Consider the following 23,129-nt stretch of genomic DNA (forward strand, 5'->3'; position numbering starts at 1 on the left):
TTTTTCTACTTGCACAGACATAACTTACGTGTTAGTGGTGGTGATGGTGATGGTGATGGTGATGAGGGCCTTCTGGGGACACTGACCAAAACGCTGAGGTATTTAAAAGAAGCTGCCACATCCAGCCAAAAGCAGAGTGGGACTCTAGCACCCCTCGATGGGTATACAAGGAACATCTAAACCCCTTCAGAACTTGCCCCCTTGTTCCAATTTCTAGTCTAGTTGATGTAGGTGATGTTGGATCTGCCAGCAGTTTCTGAGTGCGGGCCAGGATCGTGTCTCGTGAAGCCGAAGAATGGAAACACGGACCAGGGAGAGGCAAAAAGTTTTAAAAAAGAAGATACTTTATTAGAAGCAGGAGAAGAGGTTGCAGCTCCAGAGCGGGAGAGGGTCCCGAATGGGGGGTGCCCGTGACTGAAGCAAAAGCTCTTATTTTTATACCTTCCCTTGCCTGTTTGGGGAAGGGGAGCTGTTTGGAGAAGGGAACTGTTTGAAGAAGGGAACTGGCGCCTTCTAATGAAATTCGTCTACCAGGTTTGTTCTGCTTGCCCATCCTAAAGGAATTAGCAAATCAGATCTTATCTATCAGATCTGCTCCATTTGTCCGGCCAAAAGGAATTTTATGATTAATCTCAGGGCCTTGTTACATTATGTCCTGGAGCGAAGGAGTGATTTCAAAACCTGAAGTTTTAGGATACGGCTGTCTTTCCTTTATTCCACCAGGGACCGCCCCCCCCCCCCCCCATCTACCTAGTAATCATACTAACTAACCTATCTCATAGTCATTGCCAACTCCCTGCTCAATCCTCGGGGAACCGCCTGCCCTAGACTCCTGGCCTGCCCTCCTTCCTCACCAGTCCCCTGGGTTACCCAAGCGTACCTCGATGTGCCCTAGATACCGTCCAGTGGTTATGAATCAGGCCATAGGCTCTGGTGCAAGAAAAGTTACACTGCCTTGTTTTCATTAAATCAACACCAGTTGGTCTCTGAGCCCTTTTCCCTCTGCCTTGGCAGAACATTCAGTTTTGGTGATTATTCTGATGCCTTTCTCCTCCTTGGGGTGACCCGGGGCCCTGAACGCAGACGGGGCTTTAGTGTTTGGTTGGGTGTGGGCCCTGTTGATATATTCCTCAGCTAAACTTGTATAGTTCTGAGGGCCTGGAGCGTCTGCTGCAAATCTGACCCCGGGGGCTTTGCCGGGCTGGGAGCCTTGTGGATTTGTCCGTGAACTGTTATTCTCTTTTGCTGAATGTACCGTAAGCTCCGTGAGAGCCGAGACTTTGTTTTTGTTTTTGTTTTTGTTCACCACTGTGTCCCCAAAGCCCAGAAGTTAACACATAACCAATATTTATTGAATCCAAGTAAATGTCCAAGGACTTCATGTCTGTACACCTGCTCCCTCCTGGACAGCCTGGACATGTTTGGAACGGAGCAACCTCAGTCTGCTGTCCTGGCTGGGCCAGTCTGTCTTTGCTTATAGAGACTTCTCCTGTCCCCTCCACTATCCCCTCTCGGAGGTCAGGGGACAAAAGCCTGGAGGTGGCTGTCTTCTACCTGGCCACATCTTCCCCCAAGGAAAGGGACCTTTGCTACCTGTTTAGAACAAGGTTTTCAAAAAGAAATACAACAAGAACAGATTAACACCTCAACCAATTCCCCAGCCAGTCTATTGACTTCGCCCCTACTACTCGTTACTAATTCCCTAGTGTAGCCCCTCCCCACTTTTCAGCCTCCTTCCTGGTCTCCCCCCAAATCCATCTTCCACGCAGTCAGTGTCATCTTTCTAAGATGCTAATTGAGTTGTGTCTCTCCCCTACTTAAGACTCTTCCTTGGCTCCCTACAGCTCTCAGCTCAACAACCCAGCAGAGCCTGCCTCAGGCCTGCTTCCCTGGCTCAGGACCCCAAACCCCAATATCACCCAACGCAGCTCCCTGGGATGTTTCAGCATCTCTGTCTTAGCAGGGTCCCCCCTTCTGCCCATTTCCCCCTTCTTCTAGGAAACTCTTACTTGTACATTAAGATTAAGCTGGTGGGACAACCATACAATTACATGCCTTGTGATGTACTGTAACAGGAAGGGCATGAGGCCACCTGAGAATCCTTTGTGCCAAAAAATCAAACGTGAATATTACCAAACCTCTAGACCTAACTACCAGTTTAGAGGAAATAGAGGGGACAGAGGAACTAAATGACACCACCAAGAAGGTATCAGCCAAATCCTCCAGAATGTGGGAAATTTCACAGGATGAACGACTTGGTTTCTTTGACAAAGAACAAGAGAAAAAGGTGGGAGGATGGGAGAGAGATCTACAAATTAAGAGAGACTTAAGAGACACACCAACCAAATGCAATGTGTGGACCCGGTTTGGATCCTGATTTGAATAAACCAACTTTAAAAATAATTATGAGATGGGGCCGGCCCGGTGGCTCAGGCAGTTAGAGCTCCAGGCTCCTAACTCTGAAGGCTGCCAGTTTGATTCCCACATGGGCCATTCCCACAAGGTTGCCAGTTCAATTCTTCGAGTCCCGCAAGGGATGGTGGGCTGTGCCCCCTGCAACTAGCAACGGCAACTGGACCTGGAGCTGAGCTGCGCCCTCCACAACTAAGACTGAAAGGACAACAACTTGAAGCTGAACTGCACCCTCCACAACTAAGATTGAAGGGACAACAACTTGACTTGAAAAAAAGGCCTGGAAGTACACACTGTTCCCCAATAAAGTCCTGTTCCCCTTCCCCAATAAAATCTTTAAAAAAAATAATTATGAGGTAATTAGGGAAATTTAAACATTGACCAAATATCTACCTGGTGATAGTAATTACTATTAGTTTTTTAAGTTTGATCATGGTATTATCATTGTGTTAGGAAAAAAGAGTCCTTATCTTTTAGAGATACATACTAAAGTGTTTATGGGCAAAATGATATGATCTCTGGAATTTGCTTTAAAAGAATCCAATGAAGTCGGGGTTGGGGTAGATGAAGTAAGATTGGCCATAAATTCATAACTGCTGTAGCTGAAGGATGGGTACTCTGGGGTTTATTACACTATTCTCCCTATAGTTTATATTTGACAATGTCAATAATAAAAGAAGAGATTAATCCTGTGTCACCTCCTCCCGGAAGCCCTCTTACTTTCCTTCATCTGAGCTATATCCCTCCTCTGGGCTTGCCAAGCCATCTAGCATGCTGAACTACAGCGCAGCGGTTTACCTTCCCCTGTTGATGGCAGGGACTGCCCTGGATCCCATCCATCTCCCTGGGACATGGTTCCCAGCATGAATGAATGGATGACTCTAAGTCTTGGTTCATTTGTGGTGAAGCAGCTCCACCCCCAACCAACAGTCAAGTTCCTTTGATGGCAAAGGCCAGCCATTTTATACAGGTTTTTTTGGGTGGGGCAACATGAAAACGCTGAGAGTGGATGACATTTGCCTCTCAGGGACGGGTTGGATGAGTAAGTTTCCTGGAGAATCCAGTTGCTGGCTGGACTGACATGCTCTGAGAAACTGGCAGGACAGGTGCTGCTTTCTACTTCAGAGTCCAAAGTTCTGGCTGGTGCCTCTCCTCGGGAAAACCCAGCTCACACTCTGCTGGGCAAAGGAGGAGGAGGAGCCAGACGTCTTGGACGGCTGGGAACACCAAGTAACAGGACAGGAAGTTCAACTCAGGCAAGTGACCACCAACATCTACCTAGGAAGCCTGTGGCGTGAGCAATAGCTCCTGGAGAACCCCATGTCTCGAGCCCCAAGGATGAGGCTGCTTAAGCTGCTGATTTTCCTGGCCCACTGGGGAGTTGCCAGGGCTGAGCCAGGTAGGCGCTGCAACGCCTGTCACATCTCTGTTTTGTACTATGTACTCAGGATGGGGGCTGCCCGAAGCTGCTCACAGAAAGCTGCTAAAAATAGCAAAGGAGGAAGGTAAGATAAGGAGGCTGGGTGAGAGGGTTAGAAGGCAGTAGGGCTGCTGTTTGAGCCTGCAGATTTTAGGGGGAGGGACAACTGGCCAGGGGAGGGACTCTGACTTTGCTAAGAGGTGTTTATATGTAAGAGCCAGCCAGCTGGTAGAGGTAGAAGGTGGCAGGAAGATTCATGAATTCATTCAACAAATATTGGTTGACGGCCTGCTATGTACCATGTGCCTTCTAGGAACCAGAAAAGAAAAAAAACAAAGCCTCATGGAATATTCCTTCACATGGGGAGAAACAAACGAAAAGACGTATGAACAAGTAAATACCTAGTATTCCAAGAGATAACAAGTGTTGTGGAGAATAATAAAGCAGAATACAGGGCTATTCTGGGGAAGAAATACTTATGGGATGGCCAGAGAAGAGCTGCCTAAAAACGTGACATTTGAGCAGACACCCGGGGCAGTGAAGGAAAGAGCCATGTGGTCATCTGGAGAAGGCCATTCCAGTAAGAGAGATTGGAACATGCACAGGCCATGAGCTGGATGCACAGGTGATGCGTGTGAGGACGAGCAAGGAAGCCAGCGTAGCTGGAGCAGAGTGGGCAAGAGGGGTGATGGAGGCCAGGGAACCACGGGCATGGGAGTGGGCGGCTGGCGCCAGCTCATGTATAAACTTGTAGACAATTTAAGGACTCAGAGTGAAATGGGACAGCATTAGAGGTTTTAGGCAGAACTGTGCTGACTTGTGTATATTTAAAAGGACCCTCAGGCTGTTGTATTGGAAGAGGCTGTAATGCCATAAAGGCAGGGGACCGATTCATCTTGGTTTGCCTGAGATTTTCCTTGTCATAGCACTTTAAGTTTGGGGCCCTGGACACTCCTGCAGTCCTGGGCAAACTGGGATGGTAGTTTACCCTAGTAAAGGAGAAGCAGCCAAACCAGTGGGAAAGCTACTGTCATCATCCAGTGAGAAAGGATGGTGGCTTGGCCCGGGGTGGTAAGAGTGGGGGTGGTGGAAGATGATCTGATTCTGGACAAGACTTGCTGACAGATGGTGGCTGTGAAAGGAGGACTCAAGGGTGACTCCAAGATTTTTGTCTCACAACTGGAAGGACATAGTCGTCGTTTGCTGAGATGCTATATTATGTCATTTGCTGAGATGGCAGTTTGATTTGGGATACATCCAATTCGAGATGCCTGTTAGATTTCCATGCAGTTAGAGGAGAGTCAGTGGGAGGGTTGGAACTATAGTTTTCCTTAGGATTCTAGATTGCTCTTTTCTGTAGTCCTTTGAATGGAACCTTAGAGATGATCCAGCACCCTTTCTGCAGCTACAAAAAGAGAGGCTGAGAGGGGAAGTACTGGCTCAGGGCTCTGCTCGTTGCTTGCCCCTATGGCGCTCAGTTCTGGTCAGTCTACTTCCTCAGATCCTACCCAGGGGCAGCTGGGAGTCTTGGCAAAGTGCTCTGCCAATGTGGTTGGGAATCTCAGAGGCCAGTGAAGAGGATCTTGGGGGAGATGAGACCAGAGCAAAATGCCTGGAAAGGACTCAGATCCAAAAGCTGTGACTTATAGGTGGAACTATCTCTGGTACAAGCCCTGGGAGGATGTGTGGGAGTGATCTGCTTGGGAGAAGGCTGAGAGTGGCAGTCCTCCTTCCAATTGAAGGCAGATACCCAGCTCCCATCTGGGAGACTCAGACCTGCGAGTCTTACTGGAGGTTTGGGAGGGGAATGATTGAAAGAATTTCCATTCCCTCACTCTTTCACTTTTAAATATGTTTTCTTAAAAATACAAATGCCAATTGGCAAACCCCCAGCCCTTAGTGGTTAAAAAGAATCTCTCCTCCTCACAAATGCACTAAGATATCATCGCATGTTATAATACTAATGAGAAATGCTATCAATAATGGAATAGCTGAATAGATTATGGTAAAACGTCCAGGTAAAAAAGTTTCAAGACAATATAGCAAAATTGAAAACAATAAATAACATTTATTAACAACTTATTATGTGCTATACATTGCTGAAATTATTACATAATGCCCTCACAATAGTCTTGTGACATAGGGATTATCAAGGAAATTGAGCCTTAGAGAAGTTAAGTAACTAACCCAAGGTTACACATCTAGTTAATATATGATTCTGGACCTGCACCCACACTGAACAATTTCAATCTCTTTTAAAATAATGCTATATAAAAACAAACAAACATTAAGGAAAATAGCCAAGAAGAGCTAACATTTATTTATTGAGCACTTATGATGGGCCATGCTTGTGCAAGGTGCTTGATACATGCCCATTTGAAACGTGAAATACAAAAATACATTTGATTTTTATAGTCCCTGTAAAGTGGGTACTATTATCATAATATCCATTTTGTGGCTGAGGAAAATGAAACGCAGAGGGACATACATTTGCCCAAGATTCCACACCTAGGAAGTGGCAGGACCATGTTTGTACTATTGACCTTAAACAAATAGCCAGATATTTCTCCAGCAAAATGGGTTTATTCAGGAACAACAAAAGAATTACAATTCAGAATATGTGGTCTAATGGTTAACCACAGCAAATCCAGAGAACAAAGTATGTAACATGCTTTTATAGAGGAAAGGGGAAGTTCAGAGGGGCTTTTGTAAACAAAAAGTCCATTGGAGGAAACTGGTAGTTCAAAGTACAGTGGCTTTTCATTGGATGAGTTATAACAGTCTTTCATTGGCTGAGTGGTTGCCAGACAAGAAAAATATCTTCCTTCTTCCTGCTGGAGTAACAGAATAGAAAAACATCTTCCTGTTGGGGATGGAAAGTACTGGTAAATCTCTTCGTGTTTTAGGGTAATTAATGGTGAGTGACTAAGGGTGTGAGAGTGCCCCCTACTCCAATTTAAATTAATCTTCACAACACTCAGCTGCCTCACGCATCATGTCCTTTGATGGGTTCTCTTGGAATAGTGGGCTTTATAGGTATTGTTTTTTTCTCTTTTCTCCAAACTTTCTGGAATGTATACATTTATAATTTAAAAACAAAATTCAATTGAAAAAGAATTCCACAGCACTTCTAAGTCTTTACAGAATCTGAGTCTCTTCATGAAGTGCATGAAGTCCAATCAGACAGCAATCATCCCTGCTTTGCATAAAACTGTGGGGTTTCTTCTACCTCCATCTTCCCTAGCCAAGAGCTGGAGTTTGTCACCAACTTGCTGGCTCCTTCTCTCCTCCCACACATAACCTATGCAACACTGCATTATCCTTCTGCTTTTAGTTGCACGGAAATAGACAAGTTCTTTCAGTGTGGGTCAGCATGGTAGGAAAACATTTCCCTCAAAATGGTAAGCCTACCTCACAGGGCTCTTGTGAGGAGAACGCAATCCTCATCCTTGATGCAGGGGGTCAGTAAAGGCTGGTTTTAACAAGTGAACCCTCTGTGTCTTGGAGGGCCTTAGTTTACAGAGGAGGAATAACAATGGAAGTGTTTGAGGTTATTGCTTAGTCAAAAGCAAAGGACTGAAATAAGGACCGAGAATGGTTGGCAGTGTGAGTTATACACAATAACAGACAAAAGTCATGGAATCGCAGAGCATGAGAACTAGCAGGGCCTCCAGATGACCTTTGTTATACTGTTATCTTACACTTGTGGAAACAGAGGCTTGAGGGTCAGAGTGGCGAAGGGAATAAACCCTTGGCTGGCTTGTCTACCCTGCCACCAGGTACTGCACATGAGATTTCTCCTTTCATCCACACATCTACCCCTTTGCTACTGATATCGTTGTCCACATTTTAAAATAAGGAAACTGAGGCTCAGCTGAGGCAATCTATTGCCATTGCCTGTGTAGAGGAGCCAGGATTCAAAACAAGATTTTCCTGATTCCAAATTTCATGCACACCCTCTCAAAACAACCCACTGCCTCAAGCCAGAAAACCTAGATCTTACCTTTTAAAATCTATGTGAACTTGAGCCTCTATTTCACTATCTATAAAATAGTCATAGCAGAGGAGAGATTCAATGTGACAGTTAAGTGAAGTCACGCACAAACATGGTACAGTTCTGTAAAAGTTTAAGGGACCATTTTTTTTTTTGTAAGTAATATAAATATATTAGTGATCACAATTTGTATGGAAAGTTTAAATTCTTCCCATTATAAACAAAGACTCTCAGTTTGGTTAAAAATTAAAAATGCAGGCGTAGAGTGTCTACAAAAAGACATCTTTAAAGTAAGAAGGCACTGGTGTTCCCCCCTTAGCAATCACATCTTCCTGAGAAAGGATATGATTTCCACAGGATCCCCTCCCCCCAACCATTTTCCATGTGATCTCAGCACCTCAGCGTCTGAAGCTTAGTTTCCTTATCCGCAAAATAGGGATAAATGAACAAACTTCTAGGTATGTGATAAGCAGGACTGCATAATGACCATGGGAGGGAGAAGGATTTGCTTAGTCAGTCGTTTGCACCTTAGTGTGAACAAGTTTCTGACCCTTTCCTGAGACCAGGTTTAGATCTGGAGAGGTGGGCAAAAAGCTCAGAGGCCTCTGGGAGAAAAAGTCAAGAAGTGTGGATCAGGGGCCTGACTTGACCCGGCCCTTGCCAGAGCCACACCGTGGCTTGGGTGGTGCCCTGACCATCCGACCCTGAAAGCAACACAAGCCAGACTCTCAGGCCCAGGCCCAGTTTCCGGAGGTTGGGTAAGTATTGGCTGTTGGCTCTGAGTGACACAGGAAATGGAAGAGGAAGTGACAGTAATGGTGGAGGATAAGGAAATCCCAGGCCCTACCCTGTGTTAGTCAAAAATGCAGAATTTAGAGCAGAGGCTACACCTGTTCAACTCTCTTTAATAATCATCATTGAAACTACTTCTAGTTTCAATGGCTCAGTGCTGGGTACAGATGATAAATCTACTCCATGTGGCCTGTTTCTTTGGATTCCCTTCTCTGTATCATACTGAGATTTTTGGCATTTCAGTCTCCCTTGGTTTGGAGTTGAGACCAGGTTTCAGTCAAGCACTTCAGCAAACAGGACCACTCCCAGCTGCGTGAGCTGCCTCCCTGCATCTAGAATCACTAACACGCACACCCACAGAAGAAATGCGGTCCAGTCTGAAATTATGGTCCTTCTTTTCTGGTCTAGCACTCTTAAACTCCATTTCCACACCTATTCTCCAGGTTTTTGCTGTTATTAATCAGCAAAACAACCCATCTGGTGTGTAAGCCTTCTCCCAGGTCAGATGTCATGCAGGGTCTCTGCTCCCGCTCCCCGCACAAGAACACAGGATAGGGTGAGGCCCAAAAGGAACATCAACGGAGCCACAGATAGGGGAGTCATATCACTATAGTCTCGCTGGCCGCGGGGTAGAGACACAGGAAGCAGGATCCACACGATCCACAATCCGCCGTCCACTTCTCTGCCAACCAACCAACCCCTTGCTAACTGCAATCTGCCTTGCTGGCTTAGCCACGGCAGTTATATCTGGCTAAAGGCTAACCGGTAACAGCTGATGGCCACAGCAGATGGCCATCTACTACCCGAGCCAGCACCTTTCCACATGAGGCCGAGAGCCTGGAAACTGGCTCTCTGGGACTCTGTCCCCACACCAGATTTTTGTATGTACTTCCCTGGCGCATGGTAAGATCTGGCTCTAATTATGGGCTCAGAGAGGTAAAGCAACTTGCTCAAAATCACACCGCTTGTATGTGGCTCCCGAGCCTGAGTGTTTAACCCTGACCTTCTCCCACCTGTGCTTTAAGACAAGCACTCTGCTTAGAACTCCCAAAGCATTCTTAGGGTCGCACAAACCAATCCCTCATGCTGCTGATGGGGACGCTGAGGTGGGGAGATGGAAAGGGCCTTGTCAAAGGTCACAGGTCAGGGACAGAGCTAAGCCTGTTCTCTGCTCCACGCAATGCCTCCCTGGGCAAAGCCTGTGGCCCATTTTCTCTGGACCCTGAGTTCAGAGAAAACTTCCTTTCACCTGTGCAACCTCCGCTCCCTCCGCCCAGGGTTCTCCTGGACGGCCTCCCCAATCTGGGCTCAGGGAGGGCCGCACATTGACGAGGGTCTTCTTTCCCCTGCAGGGAAGTTCTGGCACATCTCTGACCTGCACCTGGACCCTGACTACAAGGTGTCCACAGACCCCCTCCAAGTGTGCCCATCAGCCGGCTCCCAGCCAGTGTCCAACGCGGGCCCCTGGGGTGACTACCTCTGTGATTCTCCCTGGGTCCTCATCAACTCCTCTGTCTACGCCATGAAGGAGATCGAGCCAGAGCCGGACTTCATCCTCTGGACGGGGTGAGAGCAGTCATGACAGCTACACTTCACTGGGCCCCTGGTGTGTGCCATCTGCCACCTGGCACCTTCCTACACTATCTCCTTTCGTTATCATGCCAGCCCTGTTTTAGAGAGGACCAAGGAGTTACGCAGTTTGTCCAGGGGACCCTGGGCCTGGCTGATTCCAACGTCGGTGCCCTCGACCTCTGTATCTCCCCACTCAGCAGAATGCAGCTCTCACTGAGGCCGGGACAAGGTCATGGCACGTCTGGGCATATGGATTTTAAGTTGGGGGATGAACACCCCACTGGGGTTTCAGGACTGCAAGCCCTAGAGATCCAAATGCAAGGATAGGAGAAGGTAGGAGGGCTGAAAGTGATCCGGCATTGGGACCACATGTCCTGGTTAGCTGCTGGCCACGCATGGGCTGCCCTAGCCCTGGTGGGGGAGGGGAGATTCTCACTGGTCAGATCACTGCTCTGTGTGAAGAAAACGTGAGGGGTGATTTCCACGTGGCCACAGAGACTCCATTTCTGTTTCTCATCCAAGGAAGCTGCTGTAAGTCTTCCAACTGTCTTCAGCACTCGCTGTCCTCATCACTGGAGGTCTCCCCTCACACACTGACTCCTTTCCTCCCTCCCTTGGTAGGTCAGCCTGTCCTGTGCTCAGCCCAGGGTAGACAATGGAGAACTGAGATGACGGAGACCCCAAGTCGTCTTTAAGAAGCTGACGGTCTTGTGGGTCATGCAGACAAGCCCACTGGCCCTTATATCTCAGTGACAAGAGAGGGTTCCTGGGGGCTGTGGGAGCTTCCCAGAGTACCTGCTCCGTCTGGCAGGACTGGGGGAGGATTTCCTTCAGGAAGTGGTGAGCCAGGGAGCTGGTGAAGAAGGTCCGCAGGAACTCTGACTTCTTGCTACCTCTTCCAGCCTCAGTGGACACTTCAAAAGGAAGGATTAAGCCCACGATGCCCCCAGCTGTCCCTCAGTGTAATGTGGGATTGATTGGGACTGACCATCAGATGGACCCTGTGGTTGGCAGGGGGAGGGGCAAAGCTGGACACTTAAGAAATGTGACAGAGTCTCCGGAGGGGCCTGGACAGCTCTGGCTCCCCCTGGGCTCAGTAATCAATCTTAGAAGAGAGTGAGCTTTAGGTCATGACCACGGACTCCTGTTCCTGAGAGGGTTCTTCTGAATTCTCTGAGGAGGGGCCCTTGGAGAGAGATGTAACATTCTGAAAGACGTGAATCCCTCTGGGAAAGGTGACCGCTTTGGGAAATTCATGATCCTTTCAAAGTAGCATGATTTTTCTGGGAAATCTCTGGGACTTTGCAGAAGTGTATGGCATTGGATGAGATGACCTCTAGGATCTTTTTATAATTCTTCATATTCTAAGAAATTTGACTTCCCAGGGAGAGTTGCAATCCCTTGGGGAGAATAACCTATAGAAATTGGATGTGTTTTCTATCAGACAGAATTAGATCCTTTAAACTAGAGAAAAAAAAGGAATTTTGTTCCAATACTTTTAGATTTTTGGCTTGTCCCCAGTGACGACGGGGCTAAAAAAGGCTTCCCTTGCTGCCCTAATGAGGGTATCAGAGACACAGCAATGGGTGTGAGCAGAGGCTCTGAAGCTGACTGGGTTCAAACCCTGGCTCCACCACTCTCGTTGTATACACTTAGGCAGAATTCCTCACCTTTCTGGGCCTTGGTTTTCTTATCTGTTAAATGGGACTAACAATAGAACCTGTGCTGTGGGGTTATTATGAAGAACAAATTAGTGGATATGGTTACCGGGCACAAAGTAGGCCGGTGTGAGCTGCTAGCAGCCGTATCAGATCTATTAAGCTAATTAACTTCCCTGGGGAATAGCTGGGCAGCAGCTGCCTTGCCCCATGGGCCCCAGCAGTCCTCAGGCTTTAGATTGTTGGGGTGTCACCGAACAGAAAGAGTTCATTCACCCGACACTACCAGAGTCAAACACTACACAACAAGAATTGCAGTGGCGAAAACTGGCTATTTTTTTCTGAACTGCACCACCCAGGAGAATGGGAAGCTAATAATCAAAAGTCTGAATTCCCGATAGTATGTAGACTATAGATTATATAGGACAAAAATCAGAAGACATCCTGGGTTACGGGTTCAAGGTCACGCTGGGAGCTGATTGGTTGGCAGTGAGGTAAGGGTAATTAATCATTTCTTCAGGTCTTGAGGACAGTTCTGAGGTCTGTTCCAGCATGTCCCTCAGTCTGCTCTCATGGGAAAGTAGCCAGGGGGTTGTTTCACCTTAGGATTCAGGAGCTGAAACATAACTTAGGTCATGATGTTATCTTCAGCTGCTATAGGTCAGAACTGTGTGACTATCAGTCAGGTCCGGGCTACTGTCTTCTGCTGCCTCGGGGTTGCTGAGTATCCAGGGAAGCCCTCGGTCATATATATATATGTGTGTGTGTATATATATATGTGTGTGTGTGTGTGTATATATATATATATATATATATATATATATATATGTGTGTGTGTGTGTGTGGATATATATATATATATGATTTCTAGAGCTAGGATTTAAAGCTGAATTTAATCAAAGTCATAAGGACCTTTGGTTTCAGGGGCTCCTACCCCAAAATTCACCTTTCCCCATTCTCCTGCCCTGCTCTCCCACCTTGTTACACAATTCTCAGGTGTAGAATTTAGGTCAGTCAAACAGGGAAGGAGAAGGGTGGGGCACACGACTAAATGGTCCTAGCATAGGTCCAGGACCTGCCATAGAGTAGATCTGAACTCTATATTCTGAAGCCAGCTCCAGACCTCTTAGAAACCTTGGAGAAAGGAGCACAACTCAGAGACAACTTCTCTATCCGAAGCTCTCTGGGCGCTTGCAGATCGGACTGGCATCCCAAAACTTCCTTCTCTAAATAATATTAATTACCATCTAGCAGTTACTATCCTACATTTTACATTTATATAATTTTACCCTTTATTGAAGTCTCACAAATATTCTATGAGTAAATACCATTATTATCCCTATTTTATAAAGGAGCTACTAGGGGCTCAGAGAGGTTAAATAACCAGCCCAGGGACCCACAGCAGGTCAATGGCAGAGCCCAAGTCTGAGCTCTGTCCCGTGTGACCCCCATCTGCAGCATGGTCATACTTCTCAGTGGACATCTGAGGTCCAGTTCCACAGCCTCTTTTCTCACAGCAGAGCCCCTCTCCTTCCTTTTTTCGTTCTCCATCCTGAGCTGCCCACACCAAACTGACTCAGTGGTGTTTTGCAGTGATGACACGCCTCATGTGCCCAATGAGAGGCTGGGAGAAGCAGCTGTGTTGGCAATTGTGGAACGCTTGACCAAGCTCATCAGAGAAGTCTTTCCAGGTAAGACCCTGCTATTGGTCCCCCACAGCATTCCCTGAACCCCAGGTGGTGCCTGGCACCATGGGACCACAGCAGCAAGATGGAGAGAGACAACTTTCATCCATTAACAATGAGGCTGTGGGCCAGGTTCTGTGCCAGGCTCTTCACAGCCATCATTTCTTACCTTCCAACAACCCCGCAAGGAACCTGTGAGCTTGTCAGCCTGTGGATACACACAGAACCTATTAATAGAAATGCCTGACATTTCACTGCCTTCTGCCCTGCCTGTACAACACCATACTTAAAGCCGCTTCTCAAGGCAGCTACAGTCACACCCAGGCATCGTACCTGGGTAAGTCTCATGTGGGCTCGCACACAGCTCTGTGTCCTTCTGTGGCCCTGCAGTTGCCATACACCCCTCTCAAACCAACGTGGCTGTTGGCACTTCTGGGTGAGCTGACTTCCAGCCAAGGTGCTGTTTCTTTATGCTTCCAAGACCTTCCTTCAGAACCTGGGAGAATAGGCAGAGACTGTGAGTGATTATGGCAGTAGCCCTACCGGACATGTCAGGGAGAGTGGGATCTGCATGTCCTACCTAATAGCCCTTAAAAATGTTTTAAAGCAGGCTGTGCCAAACGTAAGGTTCTGGAGGCTGAATCAGGCTCTCAGGTTGCCATCTGGGACCTGTGAGAGCAGCCCACTAGCCATTCTGGTACAGCTGCTTCCTCTAAAGGTGTTAGTCATGGGTCCCCAGGACCCAGATATGAAATGATAATAAAAAAAAATAATAGCAGCAGCGATAATTATATGTATCTATGTATCAAGTGCTAAGTGTCAGGTACTCCTCTAAGAATACAATCCATATATCTTAGCTCATTCATTGTCTTAATAATCCTAGAGAGAGATGCTGTTACTATCTCAGTTTTACTGATGAGAAATGCGAGCCTTGGTCAAATAAATTGGTCAAGGTCATGTGGCAAAGGGGTTTGGGGGAGGGGACAGGCAAATCCTGGTTTGAGCATTGCTCTTACCCACCACTCCCACTGCAACTCCCAGGAGAGGCCAGAGCTGCTGTCACCGTCACACATCCATCCTTTAGGCAACCTTCTTTCTGCTACCTTTCTTCCTCAACATAAATCAACGTATGCAAAAAGCTGCCTGGAGTCTATGCAATTCAAGCCAGCCCAACCCAATTCAGACATGCCTGGACTGTTCATCTTCCAGAAGTCACTACTTAGTGTCAAATCTGGACACTCCTCCCCACCAACAATAGATATTACTATTCTCAAAGCTAGTCAGTTCCTAGGGAGAAATTCAAACTCAGTTCCAACTTTGAGCAACCTTTCCTCTGCTCCACATGGGGCTTCTGGAATAAAAGTCAAGTAATAGGTAAGAAAATGCCTTATTAACTATGATTTCAAATACAAATGCAATTAGAAGTTTTCCTAGTTCATAATACACTTGCACATTTACTGAATTTCCTAATATCCAAGATGCCATCAACTATAAGATGCGTCATTATTTTATGTATCGCTAAGAAAAGAAATGCTGTCACGTAAAACATGACACGGCGCTTTCTCATGGCCTCAGTGGTAAGACACACCTCACTTGTAGAGGTGTGAAAATGAGAACAAATTGGAAGAGATGAAATGAGGCTTTATCTTATTTGAGAATTATAATTCTGCTGAAGTGCAGGCGAGGTCAAGCAGAACACTCCCTATTTTGTAGATTTTTAAGCTTAAGCAACTTAGACAGGAGGATGGGACCGAAATTCAAGATTTGGGTTTCAAGTAATGTGTTCTTTCTGCCACATGCCACCTGTGTTCCCCATGAGACTTGCTGGGCACACTGGCCTCCCACCTCTGGGCACTGCCAAGTGGTGAACAAAGATTTGCAAGGCAAATCGATCCAGGCCCCAGTTTAGGCTCTGCCATGTTCTAGCTGGGCGATCTCATCAAGACACTTTTCTCCCTGTAGATATTTCTCTTCTAAAATAAGGAGAATACTGGTATCTGCCCAGAGGGTTGTTGTGAGGATAAATAAGGCAATCTGTTCACTCATGTAGTCAGTCAACAAATAATTTATTGAGCATCTACTACTATGGAAGAGACACAGTCTAGGTGTAAAGGATTGGTGGTGAACAAGATGCCAGATTGTGCCCTCCTGGACCTTGTAAGGAGCTTCTAACAGTGCCTGGCACATAGAAGAAGCAAAAAGGGGGAGATTCTCTCCCTTCTCATCTGCACTTGAGATTCCAGGAATTTGTGTGTTTTTTCATAAATAGATCCTTAATGGCTGCCAGCATTTATGCTGGAGAGGAGAGGTTTTTCCAGGTAGTTACACTGATGGCTCCCAGCGTTGCGAACAATTCCTGGTGGGAATTCTACAACCTCCTCCTCTGGCAGAGCTCTCAGCATTTCCAGACCATGCAGGCTATCGAAGACAAAGGATTTGTTAGACATTTTCCCAAGTGGGAATTGGAGACTCCAGCCTCCCTCATTGGTTCGGTCACTTCCTGGGGTGAGTCAAGCCCCTATGAGGGCAGAGCTCTGTCCTGAGCTCAAAGGAGTTTTCGTTTGTCATTAAATATTTATTGAGCAACTACTACATGCCAGACACAGAAGAGAAATGAAAGCAGATGTGAGGCTAATCACGAGAAGGAGAAGAATCTGACAGGCTCCTCTCCCCGTTCTGGGCTCATTCACAGGCCACTTCCTCAGGGAGGCCTCTCCTGGCCCCTCTCCCACCTGTTATATACTCCCATAGCAAGTGACTCTTCTCTTTGTGACAGCCCTCACACCTCTCATTACTCAATACCTGTCAACCCTACCGCACTGCTAGACCTCTGGCATTGGGACTGGGTGCCTGGTTCCCAGGTCTCTGTGCTGGCATAAACTAGGTGTTCAGTAAATACTGTTGAATTGTGGATGAGTGAAACTCCTAAGACTTTGCAGAGTGAACCAGACCCTTTCCCTAACAGTAAGACGGCTCTCGAATTGACAACAAGGAACACTAAATTATCAAGTGGCTGACACTGGAGCTGAAGATTATTTAGACCTTCTAGCTTTCTCCCTCGCATCACTGCCCTTCTGAGCAAAGTGCAGCTACACTGTATTAAATGTGTTTTCCATCTTTGTGTTTTCCTCATCTGTCAATTTTTCCTCATCGCTCTTCCCCATCAACTCTAATGGCCAGTGACCGAATGAAAATGAGTAACTCCACCAAGCGCTTTCACGTATATATTTTTATAATTCTCCTTTTTCTCTCAGACACTAAAGTCTACGCTGCTTTGGGAAATCATGACTTTCACCCCAAAAACCAGTTCCCAGCAGGGAGCAACAATATCTACAATCAGGTAGCAGAACTGTGGAGACCCTGGCTCAGTAATGAATCCATCTCTCTCTTCAAAGAAGGTACTAATACCATTTGCTACTACTGTCCGCCCTTATTGTGCGCCAAGGTCTGATCTCATTCGTCGTCACAATATCCCCATGAAATCAGTACTGATTTCCCCCCATTTTACAGATAAGGAGATTGAGGTTTAAAGACACCAAGTCACTTGGCCAGTCATCCAGCTTAGAGGACGTAGACTTGGAAGCAGAATCCAGGGCTGACTCCAGTGCCCATGCGCGTAAGCCCCTGGCACTAACGAAGAGCAGACTGAATTTTTATAGAGCATTTACTGTGTGCCAGGCACTACCTTCAGCATGTTACCAGATTCCTCGCAAAAACCCTAGGAAGGGGCAGTGACCATCAGTTCAAGCAGGGTTCCTCAACCTTGTCACGATTGACCTTTTGGGCCAGATGAGTCTGATGTGGAAGCTGACCTGTGCACTGTAGGATGTATAGCAGCATCCCTGCCCTCTAACCGCCAGATGCCAGTAATACCCCGTTTCGATAGCCAAAAATGTCTCTAGATGTTGCCAAATGTTCTCTGAGGGACAAAATCACCTAGTTGAGAACAACTGATCCAAAGACACAGCCAGCCCAAGGTGACCTTGACCTACTCTCTTCCCTTTCTTCAGTACCGTGATGCTGGGGATCCCCGCCCGCCACTGGTCACATCTAACCAGAAGCTTGTGTCACAGGAGCCCATTGACGTACTTCACATAGATCAGCTCCTGGGGCAGAGGGATGCGTGGAGAAGGGTTGACAATGGATCTGGAGGGGCAAACACACTTCATTGTTATTCCATTATACAGATGAAGAAACTGAGACAGAGAGGTTCAGTAACTTTCCTAAGCCGCACAGCTAATAAGTGATAGAGCCAGAACTTGAAACTAGGTAGCCTTTGGTCTTACCCATGAGGCTCCTGTTATGGGAAAGATGGGAAGGGAGGTGGGAGAGTGAGGAGAGGGGGGCACAGGTGTATCTTGTTAGAAACAAGAGCTCTCTTCATGTTTTCTCTGGCTGTGATGGCCTAGGTGCCTTCTATTCTGAGAAGTTGCCAGGGCCGACTGGGCGAATCGTGGTCCTCAACACCAACCTGTACTATAGCCAAAATGAGCAGACAGCCAGCATGGCCGACCCTGGCCAGCAGTTCCAGTGGCTGGAAGATGTGCTGACCAATGCGTCCCGAGCTGGGGAAATGGTAAGGGCCCCTGCCTCCTCCTCTCCCTCTCTGGGATCACTTCCTGAACAAGTCTCCCACCTCAGCACAAACTCATCCACTCTCTCGAGATGCCCACATCAAAGAGTCCTTCATCAGCTTGGCATGAAGAGGGGGCTTCTTCTTCCATCCTCAGAACATCCTGTGAGGCTGGGACCCTGAAACCCATTGCAGATATGAGGCTCCCGAGGGGTGGTGATGGTCCCATGTCACACAGTAAGTGGTGGAGCCGAGACTAGACCCACCCCGGTCTCCAGACTCCAAGTCCAGCGCTCTTTCCAGTGTCGTCACACACCATAGCTGCAGCCCACACTGTGTACTAGATCTCAAGGGGGTGCCCTGCCCTTGTGTCCATCTGGCCTGCAGGGCTGGCAGCTCCCTGAGGACTGGCCCTGTTGTCTCATTTGCCTGAGTCCCTGGACTGAACAGCACCTCCCAGCAGGATCTCATGGTTGGTGCTTCTGAGCACTCACTATGGATTATCTCATTTAACTCAAAGCTCCCTCCACAAGTTAGATGCTATTCCCAATGAGAAAACTTAAGTTCAAAGAGGTGACACACTTGATTCCAAGTTCATGTTCTTAACTGCCCTCTCCCTTATGCCCCGCCCCCACTCTACCTCGTGCTGTGGTGGCCAAGGGCCCAGGTACTGTCGGCTGAGTGACTTAAGGAACGTAAGACATGATCACACACTAACACCTAGCCTGTGCTTGCTGCACGGTCATGCAAGGAAAGTTTAGTTATAGCGCCAGAGTTCTCCAAGGAGGATACCAGTCTCTAAAGGATCAGGAAGATTTCACGAATAGATGCCCTTTCAACTGGGTTTTGAAGTTTGAGTAGGATTTACAGAAATGACAATAGGGTTACTCCATGTGGTAGGTACAGCATGGGCAAAGGCATAGAGTTGGGGAAGAATGTGATACATTCATCACTGCATACAGAGAATGCTGGAATCTGCTCGGAAAAGCAGAAAACTTTGGGAGATGGTACATTTGAGCCTGACTCCTTGCCTTTGGGGAGATGGCAGGTTTTGAGAGGTGGCAATGAAGCGCTGGGGAAGTTATCTCTGAGCCCCTCCTGGGTACCCTTTCCTTGTAGGTGTACATTATTGGCCACGTGCCCCCGGGGTTCTTTGAGAAGACTCAGAACAAAGCGTGGTTCTGGGAGGGCTTCAACGAGAAGTATCTTAAGGTGGTCCAGAAGCACCATCGAGTCATCGCCGGGCAGTTCTTCGGGCATCACCACACCGACAGCTTTCGGATGTTCTATGATGATGCAGGTACTCAAGCTGGAGGGTACTTGCCAGCCCACTTCCCTCCTTCTCTCACCAGCCTCTCTTAGTCCCGTTGTCTCTCTCCTGACAGGTACTCCCATCGGTGTCATGTTCCTTACACCTGGGGTCACCCCGTGGAAAACCACATTACCTGGAGTGGTCAACGGGGCCAACAATCCAGGCATCCGAGTGTTCGAATATGACCGAGCCACACTGAACCTCCAGGTCAGGAGCCCTGGGTCTGCCGGGGCCAGGGGAGGAAGGAAGGGAGAGGGAAGGGGAGGGACCTGAACACACTACCACCTTCCCTAACTCTCTCCCAGCTAATCCACGCTCTAGGAACCACTGAGCCTCAGGAAGGTCAAGTTACTTCCACACTTCTAGAGCTCAGGATCAGAACCCCAGAGCTATTAATACCTCCAAATCTTGCCACCAAATTAGGTCATTTCTTTTCCCCCAAATGTCCCTTTGCCCTGGATCATTGTCACGGCCTCCTACTTGGTCTCCCGGCCTCTAGCACTGCCTTGCTTTAGCTCATCTGCAACATACTACATAAGGTATTACTCTTTCTAAAGCACTTCCGGTCTCTCTGCTGCTCAAAAACCTTGAATGGCTCCCTAGTATCCCCAAGATAAGTTGGCTCTCTTTGGCTTGGTATTCAAATGTGACCTCAGGACCCTGGCCCACGTCTTCTCTACACTGATTATGCTGCAGCCAAAGTAGGTCTCCAACTCATCAAGCAATCCCTCACTTCCTGGGATGTGCCTGTGATTGCTAAAATGACACAGAAATATTACTTCTTAGTTTATTCAACAAATTAAACATCTGCCATGTGCCAGGCCCTGTGCTAGCTCAGGAGATACATAAGAGAACAAAAACAAAGTCACTGCTCTCCTGGAGTTGACATTCTTACAGGAGACAACCAATAAACAAATAAGTAAAGTATGGCATGAGACAAGTGCTAAGGAGAAAAGAAAACAGAGGGAAGAGGCAGGTGGGATGGTTATAGGGTATGTGTGTGTGCTGTTAGACAGTTGGGGCAGGGAAGTGTCACTGATAGAGTGGCATTTGAATTCTGAATAAATTGAGGGAATGAACCATGTTAGCATCCGGGCAAGGAAGAGGACGAGCAAGTCAAAGGCCCAGGGGTGGGATGTGCCTGGTGTGTTAGAAGAAGAGCGTGGAGGCCAGTGTGGCCGCAGTTGAAGGCACAAAGGGAGCGTGGGAGAGATGAGGTTAGATCATGTAGGCCATGAGTAGGACCCTGGATTTGGAAGGTTTGGAGAACCTTACCTGATTTAACCATTTCACAAAATCACCATGTCTGCTATGCAGAGAACAGGCTGTAGAGGCCAGGGCAGAAACAGGAGAATGAGTTGACCATAAAAATCACTGAGAGGTGATGGGCCAGGGAAAGAACACAGGGGTGGTAAGAAGTGCCAGATCCTGAATGTTATCTTGAAGGCAGAGCAGACAGGCTTTGTTGGTGGATTGGATGAGGGGTATGAGAGAAAGAGAGGAATTAAAGAGGACTCCAAAGTTTTGGCCTGAAAACCTGGACGGATGAAGTCGCCATTGACTGAATTGGGACCACTGCAGGAAAAGCAGGTTTTGAGGGAAGATCAGAAATCTGGTTTGGGACCTGTTAATTTTGGGATGTCTGAAAGGTGTCCAAGTGAAAATGCCAAGGGAGGAGGCAGCAGGGTGTTCAAGTTGGACTTCCAGGAAGAGGTGGGTACAGAGATTTAACCTGGGAGAAAGGACCTTTAAAACCAGGGACTGGATGAAACAACCTAGGTCTTTGATTCTGGAGTAAATGGAGACAGAGAAGATCTGAGGGTTTTTAAGAGTATGGCCTGTTGTCCACATGGGTAATCAGGGCCTTAGCAAGAGGAATCACAGGCTGGGACTCCCTCCTCCCTTCGGACCCTCCTCCCAGCTCCAGCCCTAGCCCTCGCCTTAATCCTTCTCTGGGAGGGAGTCAGACAGACCTGGGTTTGAATCCTGGCTGCATCACTCATGAGGTTTTTTAACCTTATTGGGCCTCCCTTGCTTTATCTGTAAAATGGGAGGCAGGAAGTTGCCATCCATACATGACAACTCCTCTTACCCCACCGCTAGTTATCTGAAGCAGGTCTACAAATTTAAGTGGAAAGTGTTGGACAGATAAACCCCTCCAGATTCTAGTCCTGAAGATGCACCTGAGCCCTAGGGGGTGATTACACCCGAGTCCTCCAATCAACCATAATTCTATAACCTCTCTCAGCCAGGCACTCCATCCTACTTCTATGTTGCTTTTTATCCATTTATTTTGTAAATATTTACTGAGCATCTCCTATATACCTGAGAGCTTGCTGAGACAGGAAATGCACAGGCCATGGGATAAACCACCTGGTTCCACTCCTGCCTTTGCCACTGAACACCTATGGGACCCTGGCCAAAGGAATTAACCTCTTTAGGACTCAGTGTTCAAATCTGTGAAATAGGGGTAATAAGCACAGTTACCACATCAGATTCCATTAGAGGATGTCTGCCACGCACACCTGGTAAGTAGTAAATAATAACAAACAGAGGTCATTATTATGGATATAAAGAATCTGGGGACAAAGGCAAAATGAGGGATTAGGGGTGGAAGTAGACAGCTGCTCATGGCCTGCCTGACCGTGACCTCTTTGCAGAATATGATGACTTACTTCATGAACCTGAGCCAGGCGAACGCGCGCGGAGAGGCGCGCTGGGAGCTCGAGTACAGGGTGACGGAGGCCTACGGGGTGCCCGACGCAGGTGCCCGCTCCATGCACGCTGCACTGGGCCGCATCGCCACCGACCAGGACACGATGCAGCGCTACTACGTCTACAACTCTGTCAGCTACGACACGCGAGCCTGCGGCGAGGTCTGCCGCGCGGAGCACGTGTGCGCGCTGCGCGAGGTGGCCTTCGACGCGTACGCCGCCTGCCTGCGCGCCCCCGGCTCTGGTCCCGCGCCCGTGCTCGCGCTCCTGCTGGCCGCGCTGCTCGGCCTGTGCGCACTGCTCCCGCGGTGACGTTGAGCGCCGCCTGCCCGCTAGCTGTGTTGTCTTCCTCCTGGTGAATTGGGGCCAGCGTCACCTATTGAGAACTGGAATTTTACATCATTTACCCCCGCGTCCAGAGATAAGTGGGATGGGACAGTCAGATCAGGAAATGAAGCTCAAAGACCCCCTCCCCCCACGACGGACATTTCTTCCAAGTTTCACCTTTTATGGGGGAGGGGGGAACGCTCATCGTGCATCTTATTCTGCGTATTATTCCTTTCAATTTGTAAATAATGTTTAAAGCAACTCCTTTACACAGTCACTGAACGTCCTCCTGTCCCTCCATACGGATCTTCAGAATAAAATGAGCCAGGAAGATGCGCCTCGATGATCCTGTGCTCTCCGTCTCCCCAACACACTGCCCGAACTCGAAGCACAATTAGTTCGCGAAGTCCAGCGATCTGCGGTCAGAACAGGCCTTTCTGGGTTTTTTTACGCCGCAGTTCTAGCCCGGGCGCTAATCTCTGGGCCATTTGGGCCGTCTTAGGCCTCCAGGAGCCTCAAGTGCAAAGCAAGAGAATCAGAAGCCTGCTAAACTAAGGGCAGTACACCTTGGACGGCCCGTCTTCGGACCTAGCGGTCCTCGGGGCTCAGCGGGGCTGGGTGGAGGATTCCGGGGAAAGCTGCAGACAGGGCCTGCGGCCTTGCGAGGAAG

General features: G+C 47.9%; 1 protein-coding gene and 1 long non-coding RNA gene across 2 annotated transcripts; one reads left to right on the top strand and one right to left on the bottom strand.

Annotated features, from left to right (window-relative positions):
* Positions 1 to 3,580: 3,580 nt before the first annotated feature.
* On the top strand, positions 3,581 to 22,669 carry SMPDL3B (sphingomyelin phosphodiesterase acid like 3B). The gene is made up of 8 exons (XM_033113239.1): positions 3,581 to 3,811; positions 9,971 to 10,184; positions 13,442 to 13,539; positions 16,788 to 16,931; positions 17,943 to 18,109; positions 19,226 to 19,406; positions 19,492 to 19,625; positions 22,079 to 22,669. Exons 1-8 carry the CDS (start codon positions 3,733 to 3,735, stop codon positions 22,442 to 22,444), a joined length of 1,383 nt encoding a protein of 460 aa, XP_032969130.1. The 5' UTR covers positions 3,581 to 3,732; the 3' UTR covers positions 22,445 to 22,669.
* Positions 5,927 to 22,227, bottom strand: LOC117026486 (uncharacterized). The gene is made up of 3 exons (XR_004423783.1): positions 22,094 to 22,227; positions 13,867 to 14,029; positions 5,927 to 6,695 (listed from the first exon to the last, which is right to left on the bottom strand). It is a non-coding gene; the product is annotated as an uncharacterized LOC117026486 (long non-coding RNA).
* Positions 22,670 to 23,129: the final 460 nt, after the last annotated feature.

The sequence above is a fragment of the Rhinolophus ferrumequinum genome, chromosome 9 (assembly GCF_004115265.2).
Source record: "Rhinolophus ferrumequinum isolate MPI-CBG mRhiFer1 chromosome 9, mRhiFer1_v1.p, whole genome shotgun sequence".
In the NCBI taxonomy this organism is placed as follows: domain Eukaryota; kingdom Metazoa; phylum Chordata; class Mammalia; order Chiroptera; family Rhinolophidae; genus Rhinolophus; species Rhinolophus ferrumequinum.

What these genes read in the sequence shown, in the direction of transcription:
- SMPDL3B (XM_033113239.1), top strand. Translation starts at nt 3,733, where the DNA reads ATGTCTCGAGCCCCAAGGATGAGGCTGCTTAAGCTGCTGATTTTCCTG. An exon ending in AGTTGCCAGGGCTGAGCCAG is followed by an intron (nt 3,812 to 9,970) that starts GTAGGCGCTGCA and finishes TTTCCCCTGCAG; the next exon opens with GGAAGTTCTGGCACATCTCT. An exon ending in GAGCCACACTGAACCTCCAG is followed by an intron (nt 19,626 to 22,078) that starts GTCAGGAGCCCT and finishes ACCTCTTTGCAG; the next exon opens with AATATGATGACTTACTTCAT.